This window comes from Myxine glutinosa, chromosome 8 (assembly GCF_964187855.1).
Source record: "Myxine glutinosa chromosome 8, kmMyxGlut1.1, whole genome shotgun sequence".
In the NCBI taxonomy this organism is placed as follows: domain Eukaryota; kingdom Metazoa; phylum Chordata; class Myxini; order Myxiniformes; family Myxinidae; genus Myxine; species Myxine glutinosa.
Window position 1 is genome coordinate 165,398,368 of NC_136268.1, and position 14,133 is coordinate 165,412,500.

At 45.0% G+C, this 14,133-nt stretch overlaps 1 protein-coding gene across 1 annotated transcript in view; it reads left to right on the plus strand.

Annotated features, from left to right (window-relative positions):
• PALD1 (phosphatase domain containing paladin 1) overlaps window positions 1-14,133 on the plus strand; it is a 271,064-nt gene that overhangs the window by 242,753 nt on the left and 14,178 nt on the right. The window contains exons 17-18 of the mRNA XM_078783909.1: window positions 61-201; window positions 3,263-3,340. Coding sequence (XP_078640035.1) covers window positions 61-201; window positions 3,263-3,340 — 219 coding nt within the window. The remainder of the gene's footprint in view (window positions 1-60; window positions 202-3,262; window positions 3,341-14,133) is intronic.

Below are 14,133 nucleotides of genomic sequence, written 5' to 3' on the forward strand. Positions count from 1 at the left end.
GTTGTTGCACAAGTCAAGACACATCTCTTCAATTCGTTGTTATTTATTTAATCCTTGCAGGAGCTGGACAGACTGACGACGGCCATGCAAGCAGTATTAGATGAACAGGCACAACCAGCACTGTTGTTCAGCTGCCAGGATGGGTGGGGAAAGACAACAGTGGCAATGGTTGTAACTGTCCTACTCTTGTGGCACACCAATGTAAGGAGGCCAAATCGCGACAACACAATTTTGAATACAATTTCTCCGGGTTGATTCATAAATGATATTTTGTCGCAGATCTACAAGAGCTTCACATTGCTGTTGTTATTGTTGTTCTTGTTGTTGTTGTTGGGGTCCATTTTTTAAATGTGCATCCATTAGTCATCGGGTACAGCTGCCGGGCCACACCCACATCTGTCACTTGACTCCACACACCATAGCACCGAGCCAAAATTATATGGCTGCCATCTTGGTTTTCTGGTGCACCAAACACAATAGGCATGTAGGCCTTTGCTGATTATACACCACCTGTGTGTGTCCCATCAGATTTTCATTGGCTTTGTTTATGTTGAGTGTTATTCATGATGATTGATGAGGGACCCAGAAAAATCTAATCATATGTAGAATAATAGTATGGTTTAATCAAGCCCGTCAGAACACATGGTACGTCTCTGTAATGAAGCACTTTACATTAGGTAACTAGAACGGCACTCAGTCGAGAGCATACCTCCGCCAGGTGAACAGTTTACGTTTTATATCCCAGAGTAGACCAGGAAATCACAATACAGAATCGCATTTAATCAAAATCATCCGTCCATAACCTTTTGAGATATCCTGCTATATGTTGGTTTTCGCCCCGTCTCTCACTGGTGAAGAATCGCTTAAAAAAAAAAAATTATCATATCCAAATCCATATTCAGATCTTCACCAAAATCAAATAGTTTCTTCCTTATCACACACACACAACCTGTCCACAAAGTTTCGTCCAAATTCGTCCATAACTTTTTGAGATATCGTTTTTGGCCCTATCTCCCAATGGCAAAGAATCACTTTAAAAATTCTAGTAGCCGGATCTGGATCCAGATCTTCACCAAAATCTAATCATTTCGTCCTTGTCATATACGCTACCTCTCTGCCAAATTTCGTCCGAATTCGTCCACAACCTTTTGAGATATTTTGTTCACAAACGGACAAACAGACAGACAGGGGTGAAAACATAACCTCCATCCACCTTTGGTGGTGGAGGTTATGAGATATTAATGTATGGACCTATTTGAAACAAGCATTCTGAGTATTGCGCTGCAATACATGTCCCCTACCAAAGTTCAAAGTGCCATAACTTTGTCAAAAATGATCGAATATGCAAATTTATGCACGGTTGATGCTGGTTTTCAAACTTGATCTGAGGTATGGAGACACGCGTGTCACGCCTCGCCTCGTTGATAATCCCGCAAGGTCGCTCCGTGGAGCGGCCTGCACGTATTGCACTGTGTGAATTATATAAATTATTACCAACTCACGGTCTGAGGTACTGGCGATTCAAGAGATATCCATTTTTTATGGCACATTGGAGAAGCCAATGCAAGGTTTCTTCTTCCTCAGCTTGTCACAACTCTGTCAAATGCGATCGAGTTTAAAAAGTCAGAATTTGACCAAATCTGTTTTATTCGTTTGTTAATATACCTCAGCTATTGACAAATCTTAAATTACAATTTTATTTGAGGTTAAAATGACCGCGACAGGTCGTGTCCAACGATGCTTTCAGTCTGTACATGTGATAAATAATTAAATCCGCACACCTGATGCCTCTTCTTCTTCACGCAATAACAACTTCTAGCTTCCAGACCGTACATCCAATCATCTTGAAATTTTGCACACTTGTTACTCTTCATGACGTCTACTATAGTATGAAGTTTCACGTCGATCAATAAAGCGATTCAAGAGATATCCATTTTTTAAATATTTTCGTTTAATTAACGATATCTGCCAAACCACGTGAGCTATCGCAAATTCCAAAAGGACATTTTAGTAGACTGACATGCGGAACAGATATGTGAAGTTTCCCCTCGACTGGATCAAAAATGAGGGAGGGGCTCGGTTTTAAAAGTTCATGCTTAAAAACGTCATAACTCTGAAACCATGTGACGCATGACGTCATGCTCGCTGACTTTTTTGTTCGTCATGGGTATGCGATTTTGCCTGTAAAGATTGGCCTCGATCTGTTCAGCCGTTGCAGAGAAAAAGGGGTTTTTGTGTTTTCATGAAAAACAATATGGCGCCCGAACCACGTGACCTGTGACGTCATAATTACCATTATAATATTCTACAGACCGAGTCCCCCCCAACGGTGAAAATTTGATCTCAATCGGTCCAATTATTGCAGAGAAAATCTTTTTTAAAGGAAATTGAAACTTAAAATGGCACCGAGTTAAGGATCATCAGAATTATCAGAATTCCCAAAGTTCAAAGTGCCATAACCTTGTCAAAAATGATCGAAACATCGTGAAGTTCGAACTTGATCTGTAACTTATCATGAGGAAACGATGTGCCAAGTTTGAAATCATTAGCATTACGCGTTTAGAAAAAAAAGTCCGGAAAACTGTTCTTTGCGTGACGGACTGACGGACTGACTGACGGACGGACGGACTGACGGACTGACTGACGGACGGACGGACTGACGGACGGACGGACTGACGGACGGACTGACGGACTGACGGACTGACGGACGGAGTGACGGACGGACTGACGGACTGACGGACGGCGTGCAAACCTTTAGTCCCCTCCGGTGTACACCGGTAGGGGACTAATAAGCATCAATATTAAAGGCCATAATCCATAACTAATTGATGGCCATGATCTCTACATGCTGATGAATGCATCAATATTCCTGCAATCGGAGACATGGTTGATGATGAAAATGACCTCAGCAAAATGCACAATTCTCAATTCCTGATACTACTGGAATCTCCAATGTTCATGAATGAATGTGACAGCAGATATGAGATCAGCTCAACCGACCCAATGAAAACTGGTGTGTGTACTTAGTTTTGAACACACCAGTAAACTGACGTAGCATTTGCCTCTATCTGTGAAATTTCTGAATCAGAACATTCTAAATGGGCCCTCTTAGATCATCATTTATCAGTTACTGCTCATAGAGAAGAAGTTATTTTTTCTAAATCAAACATATATGAACAAAAACACGTTTGTGTGAACAATTTCACCGCAATTTTCTTTTTATTCACTTCAATGCATAAACAGTATACCTTGCTGCTTGCAGGGTTTCCCAGATGACTGCCAAGATGTGGACCTGAACATCCGTGTTCCCGACTGTCGATATTCCAAAGGGGAGTTTGAGGTGAGAATGCCACCAATGATATTCGTTTCAAAATGCAGCTTTTGAACTCATCCTTCATGATTGCTCTGAGGGCTTTGGGCAGCTGGAAGCTTTGGGGGGAGAAAAATATAGGATTCCTGGGAGATCCTGCTCTGTGTAGTGATAACTGACTTTGTAGATTTGACACGTGTGTCCAGGTTCCCATAAAAAATATTTTTTGGGGGGGGAGGTCACAAACACTCCCGGGAGATACCCGAATCCACCGTAGTTGGATTTACTGAAATCCGTTAATCCGTTCTCAAGTTATAACACGACAAACAAAAAAACAGACACGGCTCCTTTTATAACATTGCTTATTGTAATACCCATCACAAGTGGCCTTCACGGCATCAAGTGTGTGGACTGGCATCACTGGCAGACCAGACGAAGTGAAGTGGGCAGATTACCTCCTTCCTCATGATAAAATTGATGAGCTCGTCAGGTTTTTACTGACATTATGATTACAGTTTTGTAATTCTCCTGAGATTAGCTTAATTTGCAGAACCTTAGAACTACCAAAAAACTACCAAGACATTAGCTCTTTCACGAGCCTCGATTCAGTATACAAAAACAAACAAAAAAAAAAACAACCCAATTTCTAAATAATTTTGCCTTCAGCTGTATTTGAACCCATGACATGATCTGGTATGTCATTCCCACAACCTACTGGTGTTCTTATCACGAAGCCACCACCAGACCCTTTCAGTGGCCTCTGATGTATGTTTTCCATGAATTTGATTGGTCTCAATAACCTTGTGTTCAATAGAACTAGTGAGATACCCGTGCTACGCATGGGTGGGAGGCCAGGAGCAAACAGCGAGGCAATGCAGATACGGCGAATGTGAAAGCATGAAACCAATAAATTCCACATTCCTGTAGCACCTTTAGTCGCACATCAGACATGGACAGCAAGTTCGTGAAGGACTTCCATGAAAAACGTACCGGTTCGCAAACAAACGGGTACGTTCACATATAGAAACATCGATCGTGGGTCCGTGGCGAATCTTCATATGGCGATCCGTGAAGTTCACGTTTGTAAAGTAGAAACCATCACGGCATGTCGTCATTTACCTGAACTCGATATCTCTTTTTTCATTCCAAACAGCATAACTCCAATCACAAATTAATCGCAAAATAAACTTTTACCAACATTGTTAATGTTTCCTTCATTGTAAAAACTACCAAGTCAACAGTTAAAAGGATTTTGAGCTGATAGGTGTTACGGCCTTGGCAAGATCCATGGAGGCAGTGATCTGTTGGCTTATACACTGCCCAAATAGCTATGTGGAATTCTCTCATGTAGAGATTAAACTCACGTCGTTTGAACTTTGGCCGAGGTCATTATTTACTTTTAATGATGTTTATATACAAATCAAAAAGAAGATAATTGGTTTTGGGTCGTCCTTTCCGCATTTCTCGTGGGATTGTGAGTTGGAGAGACGATCGTGATGGCGGGGAGGGGGTTTGCATTCTCTCAAGCATGGATTCAACCCATGTTCTTATAAAAGGTCTTTGTCCGAGGTCACCGAGTCCGATCGGTGCAGCCGATCGGTGCAGCTGTGCAGTGCAGCTGTGAAGCGATTGGTGCAGCCGTTTGTGCAGCACCCGGGAAAATAACGTTATGCAGGAGTCCAAACCTGAAAATGATGGAAGCAATTGCTGAAATTGGAAAAACAATAGAGCAAAATATCCAGGAGGATCCAAAAGACCCCCAAGGACTCTGAAGATTCAAAATACCCCGAAGACCCAAAAGACTGAAAATACCCAGAGGATACAAAAGACACAGAGGACCCAAAACACTCCAAGGACCCTGAAGACCCAAATGACCCTGAACACTTTTAAAGGCCCAAAATACCCCAAATACCTAAAATACCGCAAAGACCCAACATATCCCAAAGACCCTTAAGACTCAAAAATACCCCAAAGACCTTTTAAGACCACATTAAACACCCAAAAGACTCCGAAGACCCAAAATACCCCCAAAGACCGTTATACACCCCAAAATACCCCGAAGACCCAAATTACCACAAAGACCATTAAAAACCATGAAGACCCAAAATAGCCCAAAGACCCCAAGGACCCAAATGACCCAGAGGACATAAAAGACCCTGAAAACCCAAAATACCCCCAAAGACCCCAAGACCCTTAACAACAACAACAACATGCATTTTAAGGCCATTTTCCCTGCTAGAGCGGGGATTAGCCTTGCAGACACCATGACAATTTTCTCCATTTTGCCCTATTTTCTGCATCTCTCCTTGTTAACTCCCTTGCCCGCATTTCTTCTTCCACCATCTTTAGCCAAGTCTTTCTCGGTCTTCCCCATCCCTTACCCCAAGACCTTTAAAGACAACAAAAGACCTGAAGACCCAAAATTCCCCAAAGACCTATAAAGATGCTGAATACCCAAAAGACCCCAAGACCCTTAAAGACCCTGAAAACCAAAAATACCCTAAAGACTGTTGAAGACCCAAAAGACTACGAAGACCTAAAATACCCCAAAGATCCAAAATACCCCAAAGACCTTTAAATACCCTGAAGACCGAAAAGACCCAAAGGACCCAAAATAACCTTAAAGACCAAAAAGAGCCAGAAGACCCAAAATATCTGGGTTACTGAAAGGATCGATGGCCCGCACGATCGCGTGGACTTAAATTTTTCGATCTCAGATCAAAGAGGCACCCCGGGGATCGTGGAGGCTTCCGGGGGGGGGTGGGGGGGGGGCTCCCAAATCAGCAGAGATTAGAACTCCAATCTCAAGAGATGACCGTCAGCTCATTCGGGGTTATTTTTTTTACGTCGCTATGGTGGCAACTTACAGAGCCCTTGGATGCCGAGGAGAAAAAGGAGTGGGAGATAAAAGAGGTGGAAACGCACAAAACTAATCTTGTTTGGAACATCCAAGGGGAGAGGCTGTAAAAGAGAACTTAGGATTCTGTAAACAGAATTTATCATTTTCAGCAGCATTTTATTTACCCAGTAAGGCATACGTTCTTCTTCATCATCTCGTAAAAGCACGCAAAACAACATGTACTGTGTTTATTGTCGGTTCGGGAATTTAATCCTGAGCAGTCAAAGAATTGCTATATCTCTAGCAGCCAAATATGTAAATCCTTACTAATCTAAATCCAATCAACGTATGAAAAAGAAAAGATGCTAACTTATCATGGGATAACTCCAATCGGCTCTGTTGTTATTGATGTGCAACGTGGGAACAGCTGCAAGAATATGACAGTTTATGTTTGTTTTCCACTTCAATTTACCATGTACCAGATCCACCCTTTAACACTAACCTGCTACTTGAAATCACAAAATGCCAAGCAACCTTTTACAATATAGTTTTATTTTACAACTTTTGTCGAATTTACATTAAAACTTACGATAGCTGTAAACTGGTAATTTTAGAGGTCATTATGATCCCTCATTCTTCATTTATTTGTTATATACAACAACACACGTGCATTTTAAGGCCATTTTCCCTGCTAGAGCGGGGGTTATCTTTGCGGTCCCAATGACAATCTTCTCCATCTTGCCCTATTTTCTGCATCTCTCCTTGTTAACCCCCTTGCCCGCATTTCTTCTTCCACCATCTTTAGCCAAGTCTTTCTCGGTCTTGCCCGTCCTCTACTTCCTGCTACACTCATTTCCATCACTTCTCAACCAGTCACTTTCATCCTTCCTCAACATAAGACCAAACCATCTCAACCTGTTCCTCTTCACAGCATCAATCACAGGCTCTATTCACATCATCTTTCACAATTCATCATTTGTCTTCCTCTCTCTCAACGATACTCCGCACATCCACCGCACCATTCGCATTTCCACCCTTTCCAGCCTCCGTTGCTGCTCGACGTTAATTACCCATGTCTCGCTCCCATAAATAATAACACTTCTCACACATGCAGCATACACCTTTCCCTTCAGCTTCAACGACACTCCCCTCCTCGTCAGCACGCCACTCAGTTCTCGAAACTTCTTGCATGCACATCTCACTCAAGCAACCGTTGCCGAGTCTGATCCACCTTCTCCATTCAGCATGTCTCCGAGGTAGAAAAATGTTTTCACACTTTCCAGCTTCACGCCGTCTCCAAGATCCAACTCAACATTTCCTCCATCTGCAGCTCCCTCTGTGCACACCTTACATTTGAATGTAGCTGCCACACTGGTTAATGACCCTCTCAGACCACTACATTTTTGATGAACCCACTCAGCGCACATTGTACATTGAATGGAGTTCACTCCGCCACCCTTCCTGCACACAGCACACGGCCACTTCCCAGTTCTTTCCACCTCACCACATGCTTTACCACTTGCCATCACCTTCGCCTTTCCGATATTCACCTTCAGACCTTTTGTCTCCATACATTCCTTCCACTTGTTCATCTTTTCCTTCAGTCCATCCATACTTTCCGCAATCAACACCAGATCATCTGCATACAACAACTCCCACGGTAAACCCTCCTTTACGTTCTGAGCCAGCACCTCCATCACAGCTACAAATAGTTGTGGACTTGGTACCGACCTCTAATGCACACCCACCTTCACCTCAAACTCACCACTGTTCCTGTCCTTTATCCTTACAGCTGTGCGCGCTCTTTTGTACATTGCCATCACTACTCTGATCAACCAATCCTCCACTCATAACTTCCTCAATGCCCATGTCAATACTTCACCCTATCAAATGCTTTCTCCAGATCAACAAACCCAAAAAACAACTTCTTCCTCCTCTCCATGTACTTCTCCTGCAACTGCCTCACAATAAAGAGCGCGTCTGTCGTTCCTCTTCCTGGCATAAATCCAAACTGCATTTCGTCGATCTTCACCTTCTTCCTTATCCTCCTCTCCAACACCCTTTCCAATACCTTCATTCCATGCTCCAATAACGTTATCGCTCGGTACGAGCCACACTCCAGAGGGTCACCTTTCTCCTTGTATAGAGGGACGGGGGTACTCAATTCCCAATCCACTGGAATGCGGCCTTCTTTCACCACCAGATTACAGATCTCTGTCATTCTCTTCACACCCCAACTTCCTGCTGCCTTCAACATATCTCCCACAACTCCCATCGGCTCTCCCGCTTTTCTACTCTTCATTGCTTTTATCGGTTCCTCAACTTCCTTCTCAGTTATCTTCTCTGCCGGTCCTAAAACTGGGTTACTCTCTATGTTGCCATCCCATTCATTCTCTGTATTCAACAGCATTTCCATATATCTTTTCCATATTCCTTTAATTCCATCTAGGTCCACAACGATTTGTCCCACTTCATCCTTCAAGCAACTCACCCCCATCACATCACACCTCTCTTTCGCTATCTGCTTTGCAATCCTGAATACTGCTCTCTGACCCTCTTCTGAATCCAAGTGTTCTCCGAACATTTTCCTACATGCCTCCTGCGCCTTTGCTTCCCTCTTACTTTGCAGCCTTCTTGGCTGCCTTATAACTTTCATGCTCTGCTTTTTCTGCCCCCGTACCCTTCGCCTTCTGCCACTCTTTGAACTTCTTCCTCTTCTCGTCAATCCTCTTTCCAACTTCGTCATCCCACCACCATGTTTCCGAGTGCCTCAGTGGTCCTTTTGCCCATCCACATACCTCACCAACGGCTCCCAACAGACTATCTTTCATTGACATCCAACCACGTTCAAGCTCAACCACATCATCCTCTACCCTACTCAGCCTCTCTTTTAATGCCTCCCTTACTGTCACCTCTTTCAACCTCCACACCTTCATTCTCAGTTGGTACTTCACGTGCCGAGCTCTCCTCGCACCTTTCACCCCTATGTCGCAGACAACCAAGTGGTGCTGTGAAACAGCCTCCTCCCCCGGGATCACCTTTGTGTCCCGGAGGTGCCCCCTATCTCGCCTACGCACCATCAGGTAGTCAACGGTTGTCGTCGACCCATCTGACGTGTATGTAACAAGCTTATTATCCTCTTTCTGGAACTGAGTGTTACAAATCAACAAATCAGCTCCATCAGCAAACTCCAAAATCCTTTCACCTTCTCCATTTCTCACACCATATCCGTAACCCCCATTAATTCCCTCAAAACCGTCCATACTCCTTCCCACATGTCCATTTAGGTCTCCTCCTACCACAACAACTTCCTCATCTTTCGCGTTTTCCATCAGCTTCTCTATCGCACACCAGAACTTGTCCTTCTCTTCATCGCTCCGACCAACCTGCGGAGCATATCCCGAGATGACGTTCACCAAGAGCTTTCCAATCATCATTTTCACCATCATCAACCTATCACTCACTCTAGTCACACTCACCACACTGTCTACAAACTCCTCAGAAAACAGGACACCAACACCATTTACGCCCTCCGGGCACCCTTGCCACACAAACTTGTATTTCTGTCCCTGCCGACCCTTCACCATTCTCACACCACTTCCCTTCCATCTCGTCTCTTGCACACAACATATGTCCACTCTTCTTCTGACCAATACTTCCACCACTTCTCCTGATCTCCCTGTCATTGTCCCTACATTCCATGTCCCAAACCTCAGAAACCGATCTCCACTTCGGTAGATTATAACTTTATATAGTTATATAATAGTTTATAGTGATATAACTTCCAGAATTTTCAAAATTCAATCTCAACCCACTTCATCATATTTACAAAGCTTTTTCACAATCCACTTCATCATATTTACAAAGCTTTTTCACAATCCACTTAATCATATTTACAAAGCTTTTTCACAATCGACTTCATCATATTTACAAAGCTTTTTCACAATCCACTTCATCATATTTACAAAGCTTTTTCACAATCGACTTCATCATATTTACAAAGCTTTTTCACAATCCACTTCATCATATTTACAAAGCTTTTTCACAATCCACTTCATCATATTGTTGCGGAAATGGCCCTTAGTGGTTTATTAAATATAGAATTAGTTCAGGTCCCCTCTTAGATGTATGTTTACCATAGATCGTCTGTACTGGGATGGTAGTTTTGTGTCGGAAGGTGTAGCAGGCTGTTTTGTGTGGTGCATTGGTGGTGTACAAGAGACGGTTCCCTTTTAATTACATCTTGACAATCGAACAAGGTGCAAGTTCCATTAAGACCGGCCTCGGTTGCAATGCCATGATCGAGGCAATGGATTGACGTGAGAAAGCGCGATTGAGCGGGCAAAAACGACAAGCGCCGTCAAAAACCGGAAGCGGCGCTTCGAGGGGTCGCTGAGCAAGTGCGAGGGAAGAGGTGGAAAAAGATGCATGCGCGGATGGCGTGTGGACAGGCCTTCGCGGCGGACGAGAACCACCAAGGCGAGTGAGAATAACGGAGCTCTCTCTCTCTCTCGGAAGAAGGGAGTTCGACAATCGTGCTGATCGCGTGGCCGATAAGGAGAGCGGGTGGCCGCCGTTTCGCGACGCTTGATGCGTGGCCGATAAGAGGGCGGGCCGCCATTTGGCAGACTGCAGGCCCAAGCGGGGCCTTCGAATCCGGCGACATCGGCTTGTTACGAGCTGCATTCGCCCTTTTCACATCTTCACCTCTCGTCCATCAACACCACCAAGTACCCCCTGTCTTGTATGAATGTTGTCCAGGCCTAAGGTTTATCTCGTTAGGGTCACCCCGCGAAACCCTTAATTGTAGCTCCCTAGATAAGAGCGGGTTATTACTCATAGTTGAATTATAATGTTATCGTGAACGCCTTGCTTGTTTTGTGTACCCTAATGTTCCCCCATTAAATCTGGTTGATTCGTATGGAAGTTGCCGCACTGCATTCATCTGTGTCGCATTGAAGAGCAATCCGCTCGATTTGTAATTAAAACCAAACTGGCTACAGGTTGCGGCAGACTTCGCTCGGTCTCTGACAAACCCAACCTGTAGCGACGGGTGTCTCCCCAACTGGCAAGGCACAGGTGTAATTTGGTATCGCGATAGAGGCGCGTAACCCGAGATCTGTGTCGAACCAGCCGGCGTTGCACCCGTGGGACGGCCGTGCCAGGAGGCGCGACCCGTCACCTACAACACTGGTGTCGAGGAGGTGGGATTTGGACCTGGGGTGCATTTCGCACCCCGAACATCGATTGTGAGAGGCGCGTAAAGAGAAAAAAAAAAAAAAAAAAAAAAACACGTCGCTCACAAATTCCAAATTTGGTTTCATTTTTATTTTGAGTGGATTGGGTGTCAAACTTCGTAATTTATAAAGGAAGATGGAGTCGCAAAATGGCTGCGCGGCTCAGCAGCGTGACACGAGGTGGGAGAGAATCGGTATTAAGAGTGCAACGAGCCGCACATCACGAAGAAAACGCTCCCACCCACCGATCCAAACCACGTGGTCACAGCATGCGTCATGGCAAAATAAGCAGGACGACAATGCGTACATTAACGAGCTTCATGCACGATTGGACGATGCCTGGGAGCAGGTGGAGTGTAAGGAGGATTATATTGGGGAGTTACACACGAAATTGCATGAGGCACTACAGCAGGCAAGTGAGGTTCAGGAAAATGAGGAGCAAAGGGAGTCACAACAATTGGTCGATGCACAGGAACGAATTCACTGGACGGAAATGGCCTTGGCCGGCGCATTGCGAGACAACACAGATTCCAGATGGGAACGAGCACGGATTCTCGATTTGGAATTGGAACAACTGAAGGAAGAATTGTCTGAGAAATCAAGCCAGTTTCGGGAATCAGAGTACAGAGGAAATGAACTGGCACGTCAAATGGAAAGTAGCAAGGAATACGGGAAGAGGATGGACAAAAGGAGAGAGGAAGCATGCGAAAGAGTAGAGGAGATAAGTGAGGAAAAAGAGAGGATGGAGAGTGAAATGTTAAGGAAACACACTGGGCAGATTGAGCAGATAGAAGGTAAAGCAAGACTAAAAAATGAGATGGAGTTACAGAAACACCAAAACAAAGAAAGGGAATTACAAAACAAGCTGAGGATGTTAAGTGAGGAAAGAGAGAGGACGGAGAAGGAAACGTTAAGGAACCACACTGTGCAGATTGAACAGATGGAAGCCAAAGCCAGGTTAAAGAATGACATGGATGAAAGGGTAATGAAAGAACAACGAATGAAGCAGGAAAAGGAAATCAATCAATTGAGAGAAACGACGAGGTTGGAGAATGAAGCACAAGAGGGACGGTGGCATAAGAAACAAGAGGAATATGAATCGGAAATTGACCAATTAAAGGAGAAAGCAAGGGTGGAGTCCGCAGAGATGGAAAGACTCCGGAAAGGTAACGAACAACTAAAAAGGCTCAGAGAGGAAGAACGACTCAACTGGGAAAGAAAATGGAGCCAGGAAGTAGGGCAGCACAATAATGTGGGATGTGTGACGTCATCACAGGGAGGAATGTTAGTGGTGCAGGACTTGATTGGCATCACTCGTCGAATGAAACAACAATTGGAGCAAACCCTGGTGATGGAGACATGGAGGGAGTATATGGGGTTGTTGACTCATGAAACACATTTTGAGCAGGTCCAGCAAGTGAAGCTGACAGCCCCAGAGGAGTGTGGCGAACCAATGATGAGCGACCGGACCGATGTGACTTTGGAACGAAGCAGGTACGTGGGCATCTGCATACATGGTGCGGATGATGAGCTTAAGTTCGCAATTGGATTTGATGTTAATCAAGAGACTCCGTCCGATGGGGTGCACGTATGCGTGACACCTGAATGTGTGGATGGAATGCCTGTGGATGAATGCTGTGAGCCCATAGTCCAGTTTACAGCACCGGGGTGTGCTGTCAAGGCCGAAACGTGTGTGAGTGCGGAGCATGGAATGAGTGGTGACGTAGGAAATAGGTTCGAGGTGCAAGGGGAAATAGAAATTCCACCAGGAGCAGGCTTTAGAAAGGGGATTGTAATTTCTCCCTCAGCTTCACAGGAACTTCGAGGTAGAGCGCAGATGCGTAGCAGGCGGCGTTGGCATGCGTCACATACTCCCTGGACCCATTTTCGAACAAGAGGGGCCCAGCAACGACACCGCCAGGTGTCCCTTGGTCATCGGACCTCTCTGAGGACACGAGGGGTTCGGCTAGCTAAATGGGATTTACCTGTCTTCAGGGAATTAAAGAGAAGAGGGGGAGGCCGCTCCCCCAAGTGGGGTCTACCTGACTTCCGCGAACCCTGGAGAAAAGGAGGGGGTGGACCACGACCCCAATTGAGACGTGACCCTTATGAGCCGTGGCGGAAAGGCGGCGGGGCCATGTAAGGGGTAATGAGGGATTCCTTCCCTCACTCCTTTTCCAATGAGCCACAGAAGCAGGCCAGATTGGAAAGAAAAAAAAAAAAAAGGGAATTCTTGACTGAAAATAATATCGAGAGAGATTGCAAATTGAGAGACTGACAGAAGAGACAAGAGTGGCACAAGTGGATGTGCGTGACTATTTAAAAAAAAAAAAAAAAAAAAAAGTGAGAGAAATAGTGGGGACATGACAGACAGGGCGTTAAACACCCCTGCAAAAAGTGGAAGGTGTTGGATGGTGTTGTGGACTGGGTGTGTGGCACTGTGGAATGAATGACGAAGGTGTTTGGGATGAATGGCGTGATTGTGTGAATGAGGAGAGTGAGTGCGAACAATGTACCCTGTTGGTAGGAGTCTCCTAACCAAGTGAGTGTAGGTTCGGGGGACTTAGTGGATTTGACGTGGATTCTGGCTGCTGTTCCATTGTGCAGGCGGACTGCTAGGGGTAGGTGCAGCCAAGGTATGGTGGTACTGGCTGGGAGTGTGACATGGTATTGGAAGTTGGTGAGTCGGGAGGGGACACCAGACAGTAGGGTTTAGAGTGCTAAGAGAGCACAGTGCGGGGGCTAGA